Source organism: Melanotaenia boesemani, chromosome 12 (genome assembly GCF_017639745.1).
Source record: "Melanotaenia boesemani isolate fMelBoe1 chromosome 12, fMelBoe1.pri, whole genome shotgun sequence".
In the NCBI taxonomy this organism is placed as follows: Eukaryota; Metazoa; Chordata; class Actinopteri; order Atheriniformes; family Melanotaeniidae; genus Melanotaenia; species Melanotaenia boesemani.
The window spans coordinates 3,492,223-3,515,948 of record NC_055693.1 but is presented as its reverse complement, the minus strand read 5'-3'; the positions used below and the strand labels follow the sequence as shown (position 1 = coordinate 3,515,948).

Genomic DNA, 23,726 nt, shown 5'->3' with positions numbered 1-23,726 from the left:
GTTATTGGTGTAGTAACAAAAATGACTGGCTCTCACTTTGACCCCACTTCGTGCTTCCTGTTTCAGTTAACATGTCCTCAATTTCTTTACTATGGCAGAACAGCCAAGTCCCGACCGTTCGATCACAGACAGCACTGAGACCAAGACTCATGCAAGCTGGGTGCTTTTATTTAAATCCATGCAGACCCAGCAGAGAATGAAAGACAAAGTCAAAGAGATGGGCAGTGATTTCTTGTTTAAAGATGCAGTTTCTGACCCTCAGACCAGAGGGGTATTGCACGAAACCAGAATAAAGAAATCCAGGATAATTAAGCAAGCCCAGCTTGACCTAGCTTGCGCGGCCTATCCTGGCTTAATTGGTTGCACGTTTGCTGAGCCAGGATGAGAAGGTGCGGCTAGGTTAAGCCAGGTGAAGATAGTTGGGATAAGTGCGTGTGCACGGCATACTGAAGCAGACCTCGCGATCGCTCACAGAATCACCGATGGGGAAATGGATAAAAGTCGCGCGTCCTACGTCACGGCCGCTGAACAACAGCTCCTGACGGAGTTCTCTGACGAAGTAAAGGATATTATAAGGAAAAAAGGCAATACCAATGCCATAAGTAAAGAACGCGAGAGAGAGCCTGGCAGACAATAGCCGACCGGCCCAATGCATAAGTGGTCAAAAACTGTACAATTAATAAACAGTGCTCCACTGGAACTGTCATAATTAGGCTACAATTAAAGGAGTTACTTTTCAAATCCACTAACTGTTGTATACTTTAAGAGTGACAAGCAGGTGCATGTTACTCAGGAAATGTAGAGTATGATTAGGTGCAAACAATTATCCACAATGTGTCATTTAATCTATTTTCCTCATGTAACGTTTTTATCTATTTGATCTTTCTGTCCTTCATAAAGGACAAACCTGTCTGGCCATAAAAGGAACCGGCAGCAAGAAAAAATTAAATATAAGAACATTTTGCAGGCTGGTAAGTGACTCCAAAGTAGAAACTGTCCGCTTCATACAAGGTACACAAAGTACTGCAATTCTACTGCACATGACATTTCCTTTACAGACTTCACAAACTGTCAGAACGCTTTATTCAGGGCACCTGGAGAGAGCGAGAGAGCTGGCAGATGTTAAAAGCTGACTCAAAAAGAGCAAGCTCCAAGAAATGGAGCTGGATCTTGAGATTAAACGCCGGACACTCAGAAAACTGGACCTGGAAATCCAGTAACCGAAAATCTGTATCGCTCAATGACATAGTCATCTCCAAAGGCCAGGGGATGTGAGCTGTCCCTGAAGACTCGTTCACGTCTGAATGCTCTTCTGAGGATGCGGGCTTCCTCGTCCAGCACATCCTCCGAAAAAAGGCAAGCCATTATGAAGAGGGAACAGGTGAAGGGGAGTTGGACCTGAATATTCTACATTGCCCTCGTCACGGATTTCTTTGAATACACCTTTGTAATCTCATCCGCTGTGTTTTGTAATCTCAATTAATGCAATAAAACACATATTTATAAAACCTCTGACAGCAATTTGACGAGCAGTCTTCATTAGCATAGCAATATAACACTTGGCCTGATGAAATCATGCACTTATGACCAAGTTGATATTGTGTGATGAAATCGTGATCCTGTATTTAAATAAAATGACTAAAAAAAAAATAAAAAAAAAACTTAAAAAAAAAAAAATTATATATATGCACTGCACTAGCACTACACGACAGCACCTGGGTCTAACTGGACTCAAAAGCGGTCTGACTATCACTTAATTATGACGTCCCATCTTGTTTGAATCCATGCTTGTGTTGTTCTTACTCTCAAATGTAAGTCGCTTTGGATAAAGGCGTCTGCTAAATGGCTGTAGAATAGAATAGAATAATAATACTACAACTCGAATCCATATAAAAAGGCTGTTGCGATTACGAACAGATTTCGATTAAATGTACAGGGACTGTATATGTAATATTTTAATACTGGATGATTAAAATGACGCGCCATACTTAGGAAGACCATGGACATGCTGTAAAACACATTAATTCCTCACAGAATTGACGTTGGACATGCAGGTGACTCGCTAGGATTAATCTTAGCCTGAGCAGTAAGCCTGGTCTGGAGCAGGCTAGCTGCAGCGGATAAATCACCACAGTAACTTGGCCGGGTTTAGTTTGAGCTGCTTTCATGCAACTGACTTAGGGCTAAATTCAGCCAGGATAACCAACATATCCCGGCTTAATCCCTTATCTTGGTTTCGTGCAATACCCCTCAGGGTTCATATAAAGTAGACCAAACAGCGCCGGTGTGAATATGCCGTAAAATGACATCACTGTCAACCTCAAGTCAAGCGAGAACTTTTTTCTTGTTCTTGAGGCCATGAGAAAAAAATACGCCATTTTGCTCTCGCGGACGTGAATGGGGACGGTTCTCTACACATCGTAGAACATAACTTTCTTCTTGTGGGTCTCCAAGAAGCATTTCCCCTGATGTGAGGTTGAACAGCTTTAATGAACAGCTGATGGAGGTGGTGAGAAAGTACATAAATGTAAACAACACATGTGGGATTTAAAGACATGAACACTACCTGTACAACCCCGCCCTTCCATGGACGAAGTTTCTCATTAAATATGAAATATCCCGCTCATCTGTTTATTGCAGATAAAAACAAAGACATCGCAGACAAAGCTTCTCATGGAGGATGAAATGACCGGACCAATACGAACTTTCTTCTTGTTCTTGCGCCCTCGAGAACAAGAAGAAAGTTCTCGCATCTCGCAGAGTCTGTAACAAGCTTAACAGTAACTCAACAGAAAGTCTCCACATGTAGCTTCTTCCATAGTTTGCATTTACCAACCCCCACACACTTCACACACTGTACAAAGCAAAGTAATCAGTAGTTTAGCCTCATGTAATGATGGGAAGTGTACAAGCGTCATTACCTTTTTAGATAATTTACAACAGGATGTTCTCTGCCTCAGTTAGCATTTTATCAAACCTCCCACAACTGCATGGAAGTATACAGAAACATATCCATATGATAAAGAACTGAAAGATTAAATCATTTTTAATGTTGCACAACTATGTTGTGGTTTGTCATGCTGAACATCTTCATATTCTGGACCACATTCGGACTGGAACATGTAAGACTAAGTATTATTTCATGCTTGAAACATAGTGTGTTTGTCCATTTTTTCTCTGTTTATGAGCTGTGTTTACTTCCTAGTTGGTTGTGCATGTTCATAAGGCAAGGCAAATTTATTTGTATAACACATTTCATGTACAAGACAGTTCAAAGTGCTTTACATAAAAGATAAAAGCATTACAGTGGGGTGCAGGAAGTAATAACAAGTGCATTAACAAACAAACTTTGAAGGAAATAAATTAGAGTATTGTATTGTCACGTCATCACCCGCCCCCTTGACAAGCCTTGAGGAATTTGAACTAGAGGAATACAATACTCTGATAAGACAAGGCAACAAAGCTGAATTTAAATTGTTCCCAGTCTGCTTATATCGTCCTTATTGTGAGGCAAGGTGGTGGCAGTATCATGCTAACGGGCAGAGGGACTGGTTGGAAAAGAGGGTTGGATGAATGTAGTCTTGGAGAGAGACACACGTGTTATCAGACAATTAAGACAATTCTTGTGGGCTTCAGGAAAGTATGGCGGTTCCAGAAGAGTTCAGTTTAATAGCAGCCTTAAAACTTAAATCATCTGTAGAGAGAGAATATGCAGAATTAATATAATAAACTGAATAAAAACTTATAGTATTTAGAACAAATGAAGAGATAAACTGGTTAAAATAGCTTTTTACTGAGTATCTCATGAGCCTTTATATTTTTTTTTATTACATTTTTAAAACAAGTTAAAGCTTTGAATACTATCCAAATATATTTGCTGATTTGTTGTTGTACTTTTATTTTAGATTGAAATTTCATATAAGTTAACAAGTTAAAGTCAAACTCAGGTATGAGGACATGTTGTTAAAAGCAGTTACATGCAGAGAGACAAAACCGGTCACATGAGGAAGTGTTGCTTGCTTCTTAAAGCAGAAGTGAAACACTCCTCTGTGGTTGGTTCCTCTCTCATGTTTCTGAGAAGGAGGGACTGCAACAGGAAGTGAGGCAGAAACATACAGGAAATGAAGTGGGGCTGATTCATCTCTGTAACATCACAGCATTGCATTTTGAAATGATCCAGGCAGGAGAATCAACTCTTTTAACTTTGGTCATGTTTTGTTTTTCTCTTTCATGTATATAAATTTTAAAGCAAAGTTGTCATAATGTTCTTTTTTCTTTTAATGAATGAATGAATGAATTGATTTATTTTCTTGAGAGAGGGAGGTTGGATTGAATCATGAAACTCAACTTTTTGCCAGAAGCCTACTTCTGAAATAGAGCAGAAATTACATTAGAGTCAGAGTCAAAATGAAAATAAAATACTGTAATGTAGTTTAGTGTAAACTCATCATTCATAAAAACATGTGGCATACAGTTGTTTTAAGACTGGACAGTATTGTCTAATTTAGATAAGTTTAGGGGAACCATTCTAGTTTCTAAAGAAGTGTAATAGCAATGCTACAAAAACCCAAACAAGGAATTCTTAGCAGTTGTGTAAAATAAGCCCAAATATCGGCTGAATGCTTTGTTAGCCTTAACAAGGTAATACCAGCTGCCACGTCAGCTCAAACAATGTTAGCAGTTTCAGTAGCCTTTACATAATGTTTGCAGTGTTGGTAGCCCAAACAAGGTGATGGTAACTGCTGTGGTAGCTTAAACTAAGCAGTTAGCAATGCCAAACATGGTCATCTACTTTGCTGTGTTAGCCTAAAAATAGTCATGCTTGCAGTTATGCTGTGTTGTTGCTGTGTTAGCCTGAACCAAGTTATGACAGCTGCTGCGGATCCTAAACTTAGCAGCTAACAATACCAAACAATGTAATGTTAGCTGCTTTGGTAGCTTAAACTTAGCAGCTAGCAATACTAAACAATGTAATGTTAGCTGCTTTGGTAGCTTAAACTTAGCAGCTAGCAATACTAAACAATGTAATGTTAGCTGCTTTGGTAACTTAAACTTAGCAGCTAGCAATACCAAACAATGTAATGTTAGCTGCTTTGGTAACTTAAACTTAGCAGCTAACAATACCAAACAATGTAATGTTAGCTGCTTTGGTAGCTTAAACTTAGCAGCTAGCAATACTAAACAATGTAATGTTAGCTGCTTTGGTAGCTTAAACTTAGCAGCTAGCAATACTAAACAATGTAATGTTAGCTGCTTTGGTAACTTAAACTTAGCAGCTAGCAATACTAAACAATGTAATGTTAGCTGCTTTGCTGTGTTAGCCTTAGTAATGCTTACAGTTCCGCTATGTTGTTACTGTTAGCCTGAACAAAGTAATGGTCGCTACGGTGGTAGCCTAAACTTAGCAACTAACAAGGCAAGCAGGTTATTTTAGGGCTGGGCAACATATCGAGATTTTCAAATATATCAAGACTTTATCAGACGCAGTATAAATGGAGGGAATATTGTTTATATCGAGATAACTTGTTTTGAGTTAAAAGCATCTTTTCTTTTGCATTTTGCACAGCTGTACTTTTGTTATGGTCATTGAAAAGTATTTTTCATTTGTTTTGTTTTAGGAGCATTTAATTTAATATGAAGGTGCTTTAATTTCAGTCAGCTCTTTTAATGCACATGTGCTGCTGAACCCTAATAAAAGTATATTTAGCACTGAAGGCTGTAAATTAGAACTCTCTTTTTGGTTACTTGACAAAAAGACAAAACAAAAAAATATATATTGAGATGTATATCATATATGTACAGGACAATTCAACGTGCTTTACATAAAACATTAAAAGCATTACAGATATTAATGCTTTTAATGTTTTGTGTAAATAAACAAGGTATTGTTAGCTGTTATTTAGGCATAAACTAGGTTGTAATTTGCAGCAATGTCTAGCTAAACATAGTAATGTTGGCCTAATATGTTGATCTAATCTAGTATTGTTAGCTGTTAGGATAGCCTAAACTAAGCAGCTAACAATACCAAACATGATAATGATAGCTGCTATGCTGTGTTACATAGTAAAACTTGCTGTAGTAGCCTAAACTCTGCAGTTAACAATATAAAACAAGGCATCGTTGGCCATGTAATCATTTGCTCCAATCTCCCTAATATGTTGACCTAATCAGGTATTGTTTGTTGTTTAAGTTGGAAACTCATCTTAAACAAAACATTAGTCTACACGCTTCGTGTGGTCAAGCTGACTGGCGCTATATAAGTACAAGTCCATTTACCAAGATTAAATTAGCCACAGTTTTTCTGTGAAAATTATCTTCAAAGACATCTGTTATCAGCTAGCGTGCTACAACTTGTTAACTTTCAGAAAATAATTGCTCATGTGGTTGTAAACATTACATTAGCAGGAGTTAAGCATTTAAAATAAATTAAAAGTGTTATTAATTGTAATATCTTTTTAAATAAGACAGAAGAGAATTTCTTTTATTTATGTTGTATTGACTTATAGGGCTGCAACTAATGACTATTCTGATGGTCGATTAGTCACCGACTATTAAAACGACTAGTCGACCAATCGGATTATGTATCTCATGATTATTATATATGGATTTTATTTCACTTTCAGCTTTGAAATCTTGCATGAGGTTGTTAAGTAAGTCCAACGTGTCTCCACTTTAAATGTTCGAGCATTGCAGACGTACTTCCGTGGTACACAAGGTCCGCTTTACAAATCTCACATGTATTTAATTTATTTTGTAAGTTTAACGTGAAGTTATCTCAGACTTTTAACGTTCTCCGCCGCGGGTTTCCTCCCTGGTCCGCCACCATATTTTTCCCCTGGCGGACTTTATTGCGCATGTGCAACTCTCAGCAGAGATAAAAAAAAAAGAAGACGATGTCTCACTCTGTATTTTTTCCCCTCTCTGCGCATGTGCATTGTGCAACTCTCAGCAGAGATAGGATTAGAAGACGATGTCTCACTCTGTAGTTTTTATTTTTGTTTTGTTTTTTTTGCCGACAATAGTCAACTGCTAAATTCATTGTCGACTATTTTTATTGTCGACTAATCGTTGCAGCCCTATTAACTTATTTTCAGAATTATGGAATATTGAAATGTTGATCATTCCATCCTTCCTCTAGTTCACATGATCTTCGAGTGACTGACACATCACTGTGTTGTGCTCCTCAAAAACATGCCCTGAATCTGTTGTGTGTGCTGAGGGCCATTATTTACTCCCTGTCTTTGATACTGAAAATAAAAATAAGGGTTTCTTAGATGTAAACTCCACACAGCGCCCTTCATTGAAGCCTTTTTTCTGCACAAGCATTTTATTTTCCTGATCTGTATCTAACGAGTTTTCCACAGTAGTTTGTCTGTGTAGCACCAGATGCAGAAAGTACGGGGAGTTTTAGAAAGTCCAGCATTTTTGCCCACAGTCTGCTGTTTTTGTAAACACTACCTCAGTCATGCACACACAGGTGACACTTCTTACCGTGGGAGCGTTCAGGCCCATGTCTTACGTCCACAAAGTACTTTCATGTTTCTTCATCATGTTGCCCGACTTTGAAAAACTGTTTTAACTGATTACATGTTTTTACTTCAGATCATGTGACTGTCCTCTTTTTTCTCTCCATCAGCCTCCTCTCATCCAGGCAATCTTCACTGGAGATCCAGAGGAGATCCGTATGCTCATATACAAGTCTGAAGACATCAATTCTCTGGTGAGGACACACATCCTTTCAGCTTATGACTCAAAGAACCTCCACAAAGCTAATTTCTACAGTTATAAATATTTAAACACCTTCAATAACTATTTTTTTTCTATTGTTTTTTTTCTTAACATTCTGTCTTGAACATTTTTCCTGCATAAATTCATGATAAAACTTTTTACGTTGTGAAGTATGTCCTAAAACATTGATCATCTAGCTACTACGTCTGCACAGGGAAGCTGCATGTCTGATTTTTTTGTCCATAATGTGTACATAAGGATCTCTATAACGACAGAAAGGTGGTCACCTCTGAAAAGACCTGGTTTAACACAAGAGCAAACACACGTCTTCAGAAAAACAGGGAAAAGGTGAACAAATGGCAAGAAACAACCTCACAAATTACTTTAAATTAACAAATAGATTTAGGCATAAACAAAAGTATTAATTGAAAATAGAAAATTGTTCAGTATTTCTATACTGAGAAATTTTATTCCCAACAGAATATAAATAACATATCAGACATTTGACCATTTCATGGAAAATGAGCTTGTTTTGGAACTGATGGCAGCAACATTTCAAATCACTGCTGTTTTATTTACGTTTTACATACCGTCCCAACATTTTTGGAACTAGGGTTGTAAAAGACAAAATTCTCACTTTTTACTGTTTATGGCTGTAACTGAGTCCATGCATTTAATTCAGCGTTTATTTATTTGGATTTATTCTCCAAAACAACTCATGGAAATAAAACCCGACTCAGTCTGGATCCATCTTCTTTTCATTGCTTAGCCCCCCACTTCCTGTTTAAGACTGAGAGGAGGAGGGCTGCAGGTCAAAAGTCAGTGAAGCCATAGTTCAGAGCGTGTGTTTATTTACATATGTGCTCCTATGGGTGCAGATAAACAACACATGTAGCAGCGGAAGTGGGCTGTTCTCTGAGTCCACCTCGGCTGGGTTTCTGTAGCAGAGACTGTAGCAGCTGTGTGGACTCGAGTCCATCACTGAGATCCTCGTAGCCTGTTGCATCTCACTGGTGTACCAGGCTGGTTTGCTCAGCTGGCAGAGCATCAGTCTCCCATGTGGGAGACCAGGATTTGAATATTAACACCTTTCAGTTGCCTAACCATTTGATAAAAGCATCATCTAAATGACCGTAATGTAAAATGTTATTGGATTTAATAATAAATCTTAAATACATACTCTACATGTCTGCAGTAAATCACCAGTAGAATTTCTAGAGGAGCAGTTGGGTTCAGGGGGTTAAAGGCCTTGCTCAGGGGCCACAGTGGTTCACTTCTGTGTAGCCCAAGCCCATCTCTGTAACCACAAGACTACCACTCCCTCAATGCATACAAACTGGTTTACGATGAGGAATGTGCTTGTTGGGGCCCAGTGACAAACATTATGTTTTACTAAGTAGCAGTAAATGCAAACAGAGGTATTTTTTTGTTTATACAGAGCCCCTTTCAGGGTTTTTAATAACTTCCCACTTTGAATTTTAACACTGAATTAGGAGCAGCTACTGAAACTAGACTGAAAATATCACAAGCAGCCACTTCCTGGCTTTGCAGGGGCCAGTTGGCCTCAGAGCCCCCAGGTCAGAAACCCAGTGTGAAGCGATGTGTAACATTTCATGAAGCATTGCAAGAGTGATACCCCCACGAATAAATAAAGATGCTCGAAGCAGCTATAATGAGAGGTAAAACGGGAAAGAACAAGCACAAAGAGACAAAACAAGATGCTAAAATTTAGATCTTTTTTTTAAGAAACACAAAATAATCATAAAGAGAACAAAACAATCCCAAAGAGATGCAAGATGGCGAAAATGGAACAAGATTCCAAGGACAAGAAAAACACTCCTCGTTTCTACTAATATCTCTATCTATACTCCTTTCTTTCTTCTTCTGATGCTCAGTGTGAACTTCAGCAAGTCGTCTTATTTTAAAATGGATAAACTGAAGGGTGGTTTAGAATGAGGTAAAACCTGGAAAGTCCAGTAAAGGCTTGTTTTCATTTATGAATTTTTTTCTAAATTTGAAGAAGAATTAAAAAAATTTCTATTTATCTTTAAAATATTTAATTTAATTTAATTTAAAGTTTAGGTTTGTTTAAAGAGGAGACTTATGGATGCTACAGCCTCCTGCTCCAGGGCTTCGGATCTGAACTGTAAACTCTCCATCCTCTTTAGCTAAAGTATCTAAGGAGTCCTTGAAGGGCTTAAAAAGTAATCAGTAATCTTTCAGAAGTAATCTCCAAGTTCATTCTAAAATATACTGCAAGCTACTAACAGACTAAAACAGAACTGATCTAATCGCCTCAATAACACAGTTAGCAGAGTTTTACTCAGTCTGACGCTCTCAGGTTTAAATCACATCATGGTGATAAAAATATTTTAAGTGTCTTTCTTAAAAAGTTAATAGACTGGCTGCATCTGAGGCCGATGTCTTGTAACCGTGCAGAAAGACTGCGGCTGTTAAAGTTTTCTGTTCCTCCCTCAGGATGCAGAGAAGCGTACCCCTCTGCATGCAGCAGCCTTCCTGGGCGATGCTGAGATCACAGAACTCCTCATCCTCTCTGGTAAGATGTGTTGCTCCTTCCTGTCCTCGTCTTCTTCTTCCTCTACATGTCTGAGTTTTCATAAGATTTCATATTGATACTCACCTTGCTTCTAAATAATTCTCAACTCAAAGTATCCAGAAGAAAATAAATGCATCCTCGTTGTCTTAAAGATGAGGCTGAAGTTACTGTATATTTTCACTATGCTATAGAGGTCTGTGTCCCTTTTACTGGACTATTAATTCTAAGTTACACACAATCTGGCTTCAGATATAATCTGTGAATCAAATGAGTCACATTCTGAAGACTTTGACTCTAGTCTGTCACCAAAACAAGTATTTTAAACATTTACATGTTCAATAATAAGATTTCCTTCATGCAGATTAGCACATGTTTAATAACTAAACCTTAAAAAGACATCTTCAATGTAAAAGTATAATTATAAAAAGAATTTCATGGTGATATGAACAAACCTTAGGATGTTTTCTAAATGCAGCAAATTCTTAAATCTTTCATTTGTTTAATCGTATTAATTAAAACTAGTATTTGGTACAGCAACACACTCAGTAAGAGTTAATAGAGAAGCAAATAATGATGAAAAAGTTTATATAATCCACAGTAACAGCAGTCTGGAAGAGTCTCCAATCAGTAGTGACCTTCTTAATGCAAAACAAAAAATGATAAAGGAACAGACTTAAAAATATGAAATAAATTAATAACAAATAATGCATAAAGGTAAATTATATAAAAATAAATATAAAATGAGAATAAGTAAAAGCAAATAAATAGATAGAATATATTAGTTTGATAAAAAGAAATAAAGTAAACAAAGGCCAGAACAGGGGATTAATAGGTGACAAGTGAGGGTGTCATGATTGGGTATAAAAGAAGCATCTACCAAATGTTCAGTCTTTTCAAGCAAGGAAGGTTCACGGCTCAGTATTTGTGCCAAACTCCATCTGAGAAATATCAATATGATGGCAAAAAAATGTGTATATTTAGTTCTCAAACCATTAAAAAACAAAGCTGATAGAACACAGTAGAAACATGACTCTATCTAACTTTTACTGAGTGTTGCCGCAGCAGATTCTGGATGGGCTTCTTCTTTTTCTAAATAATTAAGGTTTGAACAGATCCACCTTTTCTAGAAATGGAGTTGGAACCTAAAAGGTGACATGCTTGCTATGTTTTAATCTGTCATATTGATGCACCGTTAACTTGATGTGACGCCTCATTGGCACCATGTTCACACCATGTTTCCACGCTGCAGGGGCCCGGGTCAACGCCAAAGACAGCATGTGGCTCACCCCCCTGCATCGCGCCGTGGCATCCCGGAGTGAGGTGAACACACACACCGAGTCTGATCATTTCTTCCTCCTACAACGAGTCTGCAGGTGTAAATGAGCTGAACTGGAGCTCATGGTGCCTAAAAGCCTCTGGTTTATAGTCGTAAATCATCCAAACTGGTAATTCAGCATGGCTGGAATAGCTGCTGGCTGAGGTTTAAAGGTGTTACCTATAGGGACTCAGGTGAAGCCATTTCTTATTACCTTCTGTTTTTACAATATAAACAGTGCTTTTTTTGGGGGGGGGGGGGACCTCTCAGCATTTTGTGGCTTCAGCTGTCTGTATTTTTATCTACAGTTACCATGGTTACATGTGTTGTGTTCTGTGTTGAGGTTAATGTAAAAGGCTCAGCCTCTGTGTCTGTCAGCAGCGAATTTGGTCATCATAAGAAACTGCTCACCTGTATTTAACAGGTAGATCTTCTCTCAGTGGAATGTCCTGTGAGTTATTTAGGGAATGTTGAGGTTATGATGAAAGCTCTTTCTAGACATGCACTGCTTTCCATAAATCTGAACGTGCGCTAGTCGCCAGGGCTATAAACAAACTTTAGGATGTCCATGTGGCCAGTTGGTCTTTAAAGGAATTTCCACTAACTCATTTTTTGGGGGAGAATAATCCAGATTATAAACATAACTAAATGCACTTAAACTTTAATGTTTATTTAAATTGTTTTTATGGACATTTTTTCATGAAACCTGGGATATTCACACATATTCTGCAAGTTTATTGTTTGAGTCGGAAACAGATGTACTTAATTTATCCCATACTGGGAAACTGTGGTGGTACAGCAGCATTATAGGAATAAAAAAGAAAAAAAATTTAATTAGATGACCTATAAAATGAAAACGTACTGTATACAGTATGCAACTAACAAATATGCAAATGAGAAATGGAAAAAGAAATAAATAAAAGATTATATAGAAAATAAGATGTACATTATTTTAAGGTTTTTATTTATCCTCATTTGCATATATAAAAAAGACAAAACCCACTATTTTTATTTACATTTTTATTCATATATTTTATATGTGAATTAAAAATCCCTGTCAGTGTCTCCAGATGAAAGGAAAGATGTTTTCTTCTGCAGCCGCTAACAACTACGCTCAATACCTTAAGTTCAATAAAACTTATAAGTTCTTTATTAAACAGACCGATCAGTATTATTAAACGTGCATCATGGTGATATTTTTGGATGCAGTGCTTTATCTAATGCAAATAGAAAATATCACTTTACTGTTTCCATCATGGTGGGTTTGTCTGAACGAAGCCATGAACAGTAAACGTGACCAGCGTGACTGAAAGCTGTTGCTGTTACAGACTGATGAAGCCATCAATCTTACGTGTCTCTGGAATAAGATGGATCGCCATCATTGGTCCTAAAACTGGCTTTTTCCCTCTGAAAAAAAAGGCATTACAAATACATGCATATTAACTTATACTCAAGGTGTTTTCAGCTTACTGAGCTTTAATTTGGAGCCTTTGTTCAGCGGCTCAGGATTAAGAGCGACGATGTCAGTCCGGAGTTTGGTCGTAGTAATCCTCCAGAGTCTGCATGTTGAAGTGGTATTTAACCTATATATATATATATATATATATATATATATATATATATGTATAAACTAAAAACTTTCACACATTCATACCTAAGTATTAAAAATACTTAGGTAAACTTAGATAAATAAAAATGTTTAATTAGAAAAAAAAGTTCAAAGGGCTTTTAAAAATAAGTTAAAAGTTCATGAATTATAGAAAATATAAAAAGATAAAACACATGAAATTGTTTTAAAAAGTAAGAAATTAATAAAAAATAGATTAAAAAAACTAATAATAATACAAAAATATAATTACAACAATATGAAGTTATAAAAATTAAAATAGATGTTTAATGATGAAAATAATGATGCGATCGTCTGGTGTTCCTGTTTGCTGATTGGCTGGTTGCTCAGCCAGCTGAGTGTCAGCTGAAATGACGCCTCTGTGGACGTCTGGGTGAAAACTGTCTCTGACTTTCTTCTTCAGGAGGCTGTGCGAGTTTTGATTCGTCACTCAGCGGACGTGAACGCCCGGGACAAGAACTGGCAGACGCCGCTGCACGTGGCCGCAGCCAATAACGCGCTGCGATGCGCTGAGGTCATCATCCCACTGCTAAGCAGCGTGAACGTGTCGGACCGCGGCGGACGCACCGCCCTGCACCACGCCGCCCTCAACGGCCACACCGAGGTACTGCAGCGAGCTCAGCTCGGTTTCTAAACGGCTGTGATGTAATCATCTTTCTGCTATTCTGGCCGAATGGCTCGGTGAGAGGAAACAGGTGGGTGAGTGCAGCTGTGTCAGCCGGGTTGTTAAGTGGGCTGTGCATTTTCAAGCGCTCCTCTTCTCACATTGAATCATTGAAAGATGTGCCAGGTCTAAAATTAACAACAAGAGGCGGCAGACTTGTGGAGCTGAATGGACAGCCTCCCTGTTTAAGCCCAACAGGCCTTTTCACAGCGTTTATGCAACAGCTGAGCCAATGAGACCCTCCTGGATACCCCCGTACTCCCCACTAATTCCTCCTCTTCTCTGCTTGTCAGATGGTGAACCTTCTGCTTGCTAAAGGAGCAAACATCAACGCCTTCGATAAGAAGGACAGCCGGGCGCTGCACTGGGCTGCCTTCATGGGTGAGACACAAAGTTAATGAGAGACTCACAACAGTTGTTCACTTTCAGCTGCTTCACAACAATAAGTTAGACAAGCTCTCCTAAAGTTAGAGGAATACTGAGCAGTGGTAAAGATGTTTTTAAACAAGGTGATGGCAGTTCCAGTGTTTTTCAAATGGGGGTACACGAACCCCTCAGGGTACCTGGAGATACTCCAGTGGGTACTTGAGAAAATTAAAAGGGGGTAGCTTGTTTTATCTTTTGTCTTATGAGTCGAGTCACATCAGTCAGGATTACGTGTGCGCATCTAGATCTTTCAGTGTTACTCTAACCATAACAGGAAATACTGCATTTTCACTCCCACACACCTTTAGGGTATTATAGATCCATTCATTTTTTAGTTGTAATGCACGTGTAAATGAGTGAAATATTTAGAATGACCAAATTTTTAAATGAAATAAAATTAAATAAGTAATAAAAATCTAATTGATAAAAAATAAAATAGAAAAAATAGTGTTTATAATAAAATATAAAATATTTTTAACATATATTAATAGAATAAATAAAATTAATACATTTTCTAAACACATTTAAAAAAAATCTTAAATTTATTTAAAAATGTAATATAATATAAAATCTATAGAATAAACATATCTTATAAAATAAATGGTAATAAAATATATAAATAAATAAAATAACAAAATTTTATAAATGTGTAACTGAGGCAAAAGATGGTTGAAATTTTCTCCAGAAATTTCAGGTTCATAAAGTTTTTCCTAAAAGGATTGTTCATTAAGTGTAAACAGCTTGATAATGTACTTTGTACTAAAACAAAGTGAAAATGGAGTTTTTGTTGTTTATAAGTTATTATGCAGATATTTTACTACTCTGACCCATTTGAGAGGTTTAGGGGGTACTGGGCTGAAAAATGACTCCACAGGTGGTACAATGTTGAACACAGTTTGAGAGCCGCTGATGTCGAGTCATGTGATACAGAAAGCACATTCTAGATAAATTCAGAGTTTTGTACGTTGTAGAACAGTAAAAAATAATCTGGTTCTGCTGCCGGTGGAGTGGACGTCCCAGCAGCTTAAAAAAACACCATCTCAGGCTGTCCAGGCCAAAGTTAGCAGGTTAAATGTTGAAGTAAAAAGGTTTGTACTTGAAAAATGCTGCATCGAATTGCTGTTTGTGAGGTCTTTTTTATGACATTTCTCTGGCTAGTGTAGTAATATTTTGTTATGCCATTTCCCACCTTTTTATTTTAAACGTACAGTGTATTCCTTGAGAAATTAGAGTAATTAGTGTTGATTATAATATATAATTAAACCTTAATAAAACATTCTCTCAGTCAAAGGTTTTAGTCTTCACCAAAACTTTTAACAAAAATACAGAAAGTTTTCTCACTAACTTTTTCATCATACAACACGAATGAAAGTCAGGAGGTGGACAAACCCTGACCAACACCCCACAGACTAGCAGGAGGTTCTGTGTGAGACCAGGTTTAACGACTTTACATGGTGCTGCTCCCCCTGCAGGTCACCTGGAAGTGGTGCGTCAGCTGGTGACTCAGGGTGCAGAGATCAGCTGTAAGGACAAACGGGGATACACGCCGCTCCATGCGGCGGCCTCCAGCGGACAGATCACTGTGGTCAAACACCTGCTCAACCTGGCGGTGGAGGTCAGGACGCACACAGTCACATGACCATCTTGTTTATCAGATGTTATCATAACTTAAATTAATTTGTCAGCAGACATGATGCTCCAAAACCCGGATATACAACTACAACCCACATCCTTTCATACGTCATAAGCACACGTCTCATTCTTTTTAAACAGATAGACGAGTCCAATGCTTTCGGGAACACAGCGCTCCATGTGGCCTGCTTCAACGGTCAGGACGCTGTCGTCAGCGAGCTGATCGATTACGGCGCCAACGTCAGCCAGCCGAACAACAAAGGCTTCACCCCACTGCACTTCGCCGCCGCCTCCACACACGGAGCGCTCTGCCTGGAGTTCCTGGTCAACAACGGGGCCGACGTCAACGTGCAGGTGAGCCGGCTGGGAAGAGGATGCAGGACATGTGACTGCTGCTTAAAAAACAACAGCTTTTAAAGGAAAACTGTCACAAATCCCACAGAAACAGTGTGCAGAGCAACATTCAAGCTTCAGGACTGTTAGAAACGCAGATTTAATCATATAAGACTCTTCCTTTGAAACCTGAACCGCTGCCAGATGATGGAGCCACTGCTGCTTTTCTTCTAAACCAAGAGTCCGTCCCACATTCATCTTCCATCTCATCACACTCGTAAACTAACTAAATCCTCACTGATTTTACTTAAAGGGGCAAATAGTTTTGGTATGGTTATAAATGGTAAACGGTCCGTATTTATATATTGCTTTACATTATACATCGCATTCACCCATTCACACACACATTCACACACTGATGGCGGAAGCTGCCGTGCAAGGCGCTAACCACCACTCATCAGACGTAATTTGGGGTTCAGTGTCTTGCTCGGACACCTCGGCATGAGCTCGACAGACTGAGGATTGAACCGGCAACCTTTGGGCTACAAGGTGACCACTCTACCCACTGAGCCCCTATGACATAGATGAATGAGTACCATAAACTAATGGTACTGTATCGAAAAGAAAAATGTTGGTATCCCCCGTCCCTACGTCATGCTTCCTGTCTCTCCCTAACAACATGCCTGCTGTAGGGGAGTCTTCTGGATTGTTGCTGTGACAATTTGCACTCGATGTTAAACGTGTGATATTTCTATTTTATACTCAAAATAAATCAAGTCTATCCGATGTATCGGACCACCCCTCTCTGCAGTAACTGAGGTTATTTATAGGCTTAGACTCTGAGCTTGTGCTAATTCTGAGGATGCTGCACACAGGGCTGCAAGAGTGAATACAGCTCACATTTTCTTCACAGAAACAAACATTTATTGACGGTAACGTCTCATGTGGAGGGTCAGAAAGACACAGCAACAATTCATGGAGAAATTTATATGAAATAGATCAATTTCTTTATCTGCCAGACAGCTGGCAGCTGTCAAAGGTAACGTATATAAAGTTAAATGAGCCAAAAACTGAGTTAAAATCTGTGTTTTAATTCTAACTTTTTACCTTTTTCTCCTCCGCCTTCATCAGAGTCGTGATGGGAAGAGTCCTCTTCACATGACGGCAGTTCACGGACGCTTCACTCGCTCGCAGACCCTCATCCAGAACGGTGAGTCTTCATCATCATCAGTCGTCATCGTTGCTCCCTTAGAGCTGCACAACATCTTAATAAATTCACATTTCATCTCAGGTGGCGAGATCGACAGCGTGGACAAGGACGGCAACACTCCGCTTCACGTGGCCGCCCGTTACGGCCACGAACTCCTCATCAACACGCTCATCACAAGCGGAGCAGACTGCACGAGGTCTGCGTGTTCGCCTGCTGAAAAGTTCAATCAGAACCATGACTTCACATCTAATAAAAGAGTCCTTTTTCCTCTCCGGATCTTTTTCTAAAGGCGAGGAGTACACGGCATGTTTCCCCTGCACCTGGCTGCCTTGAACGCTCATTCTGACTGCTGCAGGAAGCTGCTATCTTCAGGTAACTCAGTCTCAGGAAGTTATAGTCAGTTTACTCAAGCAACCACAGCCAGGATTCCCTGATAAGAAACTGATATGAAGTGTTTTTGTCTGGGTTTGTGTCTTAAGTGTATCTATGTCACACAGATTAACTTTAAGCCATCTAGAGCTGAGCTCACATCTGAACTGTGGAAATACTCAGACAATGGCTCACATCTTCTTCGCACAACATTTTGGTTTGTTTGGGAACACTTCCGGGGCGTTCAAAAGTCATGTGATTGAATGCAAGTAACACCTAGATGCCTACAACATCAGGATCACATTGTTTGATCCCATAAACACTCAGTAAATTAGCTGATATTACCAGATAACAAGACATGCAGATAAAACACCCACTATAACGGTTGCCCTGATAATTAGCTGAGTTCTGAGTAAATGAGATTTATCTAACAATGTTTTAAGAGCGCAGAATCAACATAAACCCTCTCTGTGCCGATTCAGCGTCTTTTGGCTGTAAACTTCATCTGTTGGTGTAACTTTCAGTGAGGTTTGAGTCCAGTTGTTTTTCCGGCCTCTGCTGATAAATTCATGCACAAGCACGCTTATTCAGCAGAGGCCAAATTCAAGTCACAATGTTCCACAGAAGACAAGGCCTCACTGACAGCGATTACTCACTCTCCCTCTGGACAAGAGTGCATGCCGGTGAAATCTCCTCCTACTGCAGCTATATGCTTCACATTTCAAAGTGTCCTTGTTGCTTTTGGGCACAAAATATTTTACTTTTCTACATCTGCTTATGTTCCAGTACAGAAGAGGGAACAGTGCCTCTTTAAAAAAAATAAGGAATAAACAAAAGACAATTCCTGGCTCCAGATCCAGATAATTTGATGACTTAACAAGGGCCTGGCACTTGTGTCAGGAGGCATGGAGCACTATGAACTGGGGCTCCTCATGTGGCTCTGCTGAGCTGCTTAAGTCAACAAAAGGATTCATTTAGATGAGTTTGAGCTTTGTGCAGCTGCGGTGCAGCTGGTCTGGAGTGTTGTACTCGTTGCAGTTAACTGTGAAGCTAAAAGTCCGTTTTCCTCGTGAAATCTGAGGCGCTGCTATCAGCTTTAGATTTCATTTCAAGGAAATGGAAATGAAAACAGCTTCAAGTCAGTGCTATGCAGTGTTGTGCACGAACAAGTTAAGTTGTTGATTTGGATGAATGTATGAGGTCCTTCTCATCTTGAGAGGTGAAATTCCTCTTCGGCTTTAGCTTTCTAGCAGACACCTGAAGACTTTGGCCTAAAAGATACTGGTATTTGTAACTGTTCGTAATTTGTCAGTTCCAGCTGAAGAAAAGCAACCTCAGAGGACGACACTGCCACCACCATGCCTCACCATGGGTATGGTGTTGTCCTGGTAATAAAATTGTGGCCATAAACCTTGTCTTCATCAGATCAGAACACATTTCCCCTCAAGCTTTTGGGAGACTTGACATATCTTTTATTGCTAATTATAACCGAGCTCAGATCTTTGAAAAGGCTTCCGTCTTGTAACCCCATAGTCCAGACATACTGAACAGGAAATATGGAAGGTTGTTCAGAGCACAACCAGTACTGCCAGAAATTCCTGCAGCACCTTCAGTGTTGCTGTAGCTCTCATGGCATCCTCCCCAACCAGTTCACATCTTGTCTTTTCATAGGTTTTAGGGGGACATCCAGTTCTTTGCTATGCAGATGTGCTTCAGCAAAGTATTAGCTTTAGGATTGCACACTTGTAACTTATTGATAGTTCTGAAAGTTGTGTTTGCCCCTTTTTGTGATTGTTTTTAGTTTGTGTGCCCTGATGCATCCTAACACCAGGGGGTGCTGCTCTTTCAAATGGTTGAACTGCTTCCTGCACTTTAAATTCCTCTCAGACTGTCTGAATATCTCTGTGACCTAATGACGACATATTTGTCCCTTTGTTTCTGTAACATGCAGCTTATTTGTGTCCAAGTGTTTTCCTGTGCATGCATGATCACCTGCCCTGTTTTTTCCCCTTCTGTCACACTAATGCCTGTTTTTCCAAATTGTCTACCTTTTCCTCTTCCTCTCTCTGTCCCTCTGTGGTGGTCGCTGCTGCTGTGTCTTGTCTGGGCTTCATCTCCCTGCACTTCCCTCATCAGGTCGGAGGTTTAGCATATTGTGTAACGACTCGGTCCTGTCTGCAGGCTTCCAGATAGACACACCAGACAGCCTAGGAAGGACATGCCTGCATGCAGCTGCTGCTGGAGGGTGAGTCCAAGCAAACTTTGTCAGCGCCTTCATCTCTTATGATGGCTGTGGATGTCATTTCTAAAATGTGGTAACATTATTAAAGTCAGGCAGGATGTTTGCGATTCATAAAATCAAAATAAATGATCAGTGACATCTCTTCAGCAAAACGTACTTTACATATTTTAATATAAAGCTAAGTAAATAGAATTAAGATGAATTAAAAAAAAGAGAAATGTATACACCTGTAAAACGCTGAAGACAACATCATCACTAATATTAGCCTTAAAGCACTGTTACTTCATCATTATAGACAAGCAGAAAGTTGGAACTTTGTGAAATATCATTTAGCTGCACAAATTTGGAAGAAAAATCAAATAAAACATAACAAACAAAACAACAACAAAACAGACTGCTTCAAGGTTTTTCTAGTGGTTTTATTTATATATACAGTAAAGTATTTCACCTGATTGAATGGACAAATTATTTAAAAATGCACTGAGAGTACCCTGTCAAATTATTTTATTACTTGAATAACAATTAAAAAATATTTTTACATTTACTGTTTGTTTTTAGGAATGGCATAAATCTAGAAGTCAGATTTAGAAACCTCAGTGATATTAAAGACAAGAGATTCTGCTTGTTTTAAGTATAATAGTAATTTGAGTTCCCAGCTGCTTTTGAATGCAACATTAAGGACCGCTTTGTCATCATCATAGTAAAAGAAAATAGCTTCTCTTTTAGACATTTGAATGTTAACCTAAATAAAACAATTTTACATGTAATGGTGGCTTAAAAATTCAAATAAGGTGGTGCTAGCTAGATGTTATATTAGCATATTAGTTATGTTAATGTCATTAGCTTAAACAATATAGCATTATTTACTATGTTAGCTTAAATGAGATAACCAATAAAATTAGTTTAAACTAAATATTATTTGCTGTTATAGTAATAAAGATATTCACTATTTTGATTGTAAAATAATCAAGGTGGCAAAAGCTATTATACTGGCCTAAACAACTTAACTACAATGTTAGTAGACGCAAGCTAGTGTTAGCTGCTACATTAGCCCAACTAAGACATCTGCTAATCTATTAGATTAACCATAGTATAATCAACTGCTGTTATTAGCCTAAACAACATTTTAAACAATGTATTGGCCTAAACAGGATTTTAGCTAACATATTTTTGTTTAACAATGTAAATTTAACTTTTGTGATAGCCTTAAAAAAAGAAAGTGTTATCCCTAAACCCTGAATTAAGTCATGTTTGCCTTAATGAGTTTTCATTTGAGTAAAGAAAATTTTATTTGCTGGGATAGTTGATAAGACATGAACTTCTTTAATACTAATAATAATAATAATAATAATAATAATAATAAATAGAAAAATAGAAAAGAGAACAAGATGACATAATCAATTTTTTGGCCTCCTTAACAAGGTAGCATTAACTACAATGTCAGCCAAAGTAAGATAATGTTAGTTGCACCATTATGAGCATATAATATAAGCTAATCTGTTAGGTTACCCATGATTGCTTCTACTGCTGTTATTCGCCTTGACAATATTTTAGCTACTTTATTAGCCTAAACAGGATTTTAGCTCCTATTTTAGTCTAACAACATGACTCTATTAATTGTGGTAGCCCTAAAAATATTGCTGACTAATCCTTAATTGAATATTGTTAGCCCTAATAAGCGTGTTTTATGCTAAACAAATGTCAGGTCTGCAGTGTAGGTTTTAACTAGTTAGTATTTACCAAGCATCAAGCTTAAAACATGTTAGCTTCTAGGTCATCCAAAACAAAATGTTAAAGTAGGTGATAGCCTGAACAAGATTAGCATTAGCATTAGCACTCAATTTAGTCATTTTATCTTAAACTGTTATTTTCGGCTAATCTGAAGGTTAATTTAAGCTGTGTCACAGTTTGTTTATCGTCTTCTGTTTTACTGTCAGTTTGCTTGCCCTGTAACTGATTATTATCCACTTTGTTTGCAGGAATGTGGATTGTGTTAAACTACTCTTGAGCAGTGGAGGAGAACACAACAGGAGAGACAACTGTGGCAGGTTCTGTCTTTAAATTGCTTTATCTAATGCAAAACATATTTAAAGATTTGATGTATATTATTTGTAAGATGTTGCTTAGTTAAAAAAACTATATGTGGCATTATTTAATTACTTTTTGCTCCTTAAAACCTGGGTTTTTTGGCTGTATACTTGTGTTTTCTTGGTAATGTGTTGGTCTGACTTTCTCACTGTGTTTTAATTCCCAGGACCCCCCTTCATTATGCGGCTGCCAGCCGTCATTATCAGTGTTTGGAGACCCTGGTGGCTTGTGGGACCGCCATTAATGCCACTGACCAGTGGGGGCGCTCTGCCCTGCACTACGCTGCTGCCTCAGACCTGGACAGGAGGTAAGCAAGTATCTAAATCTAGAACTAGAGATTATTTCCCATTGATACCATTTTATTAGCATAGTAGATGAATTACAGACATTAACAACACATGTAATAGACCATCTTAAACTCCTTTAGATCACTCTGGTTACACCATTTTATTCCTTCTACGCCGGCAGATGGAAACAAATTTCTGTCTATTCTAAAAATTTATATTTTAAAATATGAAAACAAATTTCTGGAATTTAATTTGGATTAGTGGCCATTGTGGAAGGAAGTGCAGCTTCTGTTATCCTAAACATTTAGATTACAACTGCTTTAATGACTAACAGCACATTTCCCAGCATATGTTACTGGTTTGAGGGGTCATAAAATGTTTGATGGGAAGAAATCCAAACATAAGCTCCATCATCATTTATTTTCTCCAAGAGAGAAGAAGTGCAGATCTTCTCTTCCTCTCACCTTCTTTCAGGTGTGAAGTTTCTGGTCAGCTGCCTTCTGTTTCTATAGAAACCTGATGGTCCACACCTTTTTGTTTCCATGGTAACCATGGGTGATGCTGATGTAGCCATGTATAGCTTTCCGGTTCACATCCAGCACTTAACTTATGCTGCGTGCAGTAAAACAAGCTGCCGGTTGGGTTTGTTTATGTTTTATTTTTGTAATCTCCCCCCACCACCACCACAGGCGCCGTGTTGCTCTGGAGCCAGAGAGTGAAGGAGTTCAGGCCGAGAGAGAGAAGGAGGCAGCACAGTGAGTCACAAAAAAACAAAAAACAAAAAAAAACCCATCTGTACACAGCTGGCATGAAATTCAGTAAAACTGAGCTGCACCTACAGACTTAACATGCACCTATTTTATGTCTTTTGTGGTTGTGGGTTTGATAGGTTAAGGACTTATATTTAAAATCTTTTTTTATCTTAAGTTGGCATATTTGTGTTAAATGGAAATACATAAAATTATAAATATAAAACTGTCTAAAAAAAGAAATCTTTGGGAAACTGAAGCAGGATTTTTTCAAATTTCTTATTCAGTGTAAATTTAATTCAAAAAGCGAATTAACAGCAGATGTCAGATGTTATCTTTGTACTTTGCTAAAGAGTTTATATCATTATCTTTAACCCTTCGATGCCTGTTGTTGCACATTTTTGAGAAACCCTTTGGTCATTTTTATTTTATTTCTTTTTATCAAACTGATGTATTTAGCTCTTATTCATTATTATTTATCTCTGTATTTTTATCTTAA

The 23,726-nt window shown here is 38.2% G+C and overlaps 1 protein-coding gene across 3 annotated transcripts in view; it reads left to right on the top strand.

Moving 5' to 3' along the window:
- Positions 1–23,726, top strand: part of ankrd44 (ankyrin repeat domain 44) — a 44,770-nt gene that overhangs the window by 7,494 nt on the left and 13,550 nt on the right. For 2 of the 3 annotated variants that reach the window (XM_042001913.1, XM_042001915.1), the window contains exons 2-15: positions 7,637–7,720; positions 10,207–10,285; positions 11,535–11,605; positions 13,631–13,831; positions 14,185–14,272; positions 15,790–15,932; positions 16,091–16,303; positions 17,414–17,492; positions 17,574–17,688; positions 17,782–17,864; positions 19,998–20,106; positions 22,083–22,151; positions 22,358–22,498; positions 23,168–23,233. In XM_042001913.1, the coding sequence (XP_041857847.1) occupies positions 7,637–7,720; positions 10,207–10,285; positions 11,535–11,605; positions 13,631–13,831; positions 14,185–14,272; positions 15,790–15,932; positions 16,091–16,303; positions 17,414–17,492; positions 17,574–17,688; positions 17,782–17,864; positions 19,998–20,106; positions 22,083–22,151; positions 22,358–22,498; positions 23,168–23,233 (1,541 nt within the window). The remainder of the gene's footprint in view (positions 1–7,636; positions 7,721–10,206; positions 10,286–11,534; positions 11,606–13,630; positions 13,832–14,184; positions 14,273–15,789; positions 15,933–16,090; positions 16,304–17,413; positions 17,493–17,573; positions 17,689–17,781; positions 17,865–19,997; positions 20,107–22,082; positions 22,152–22,357; positions 22,499–23,167; positions 23,234–23,726) is intronic. The other variant, XM_042001914.1, reaches the window with a different exon arrangement.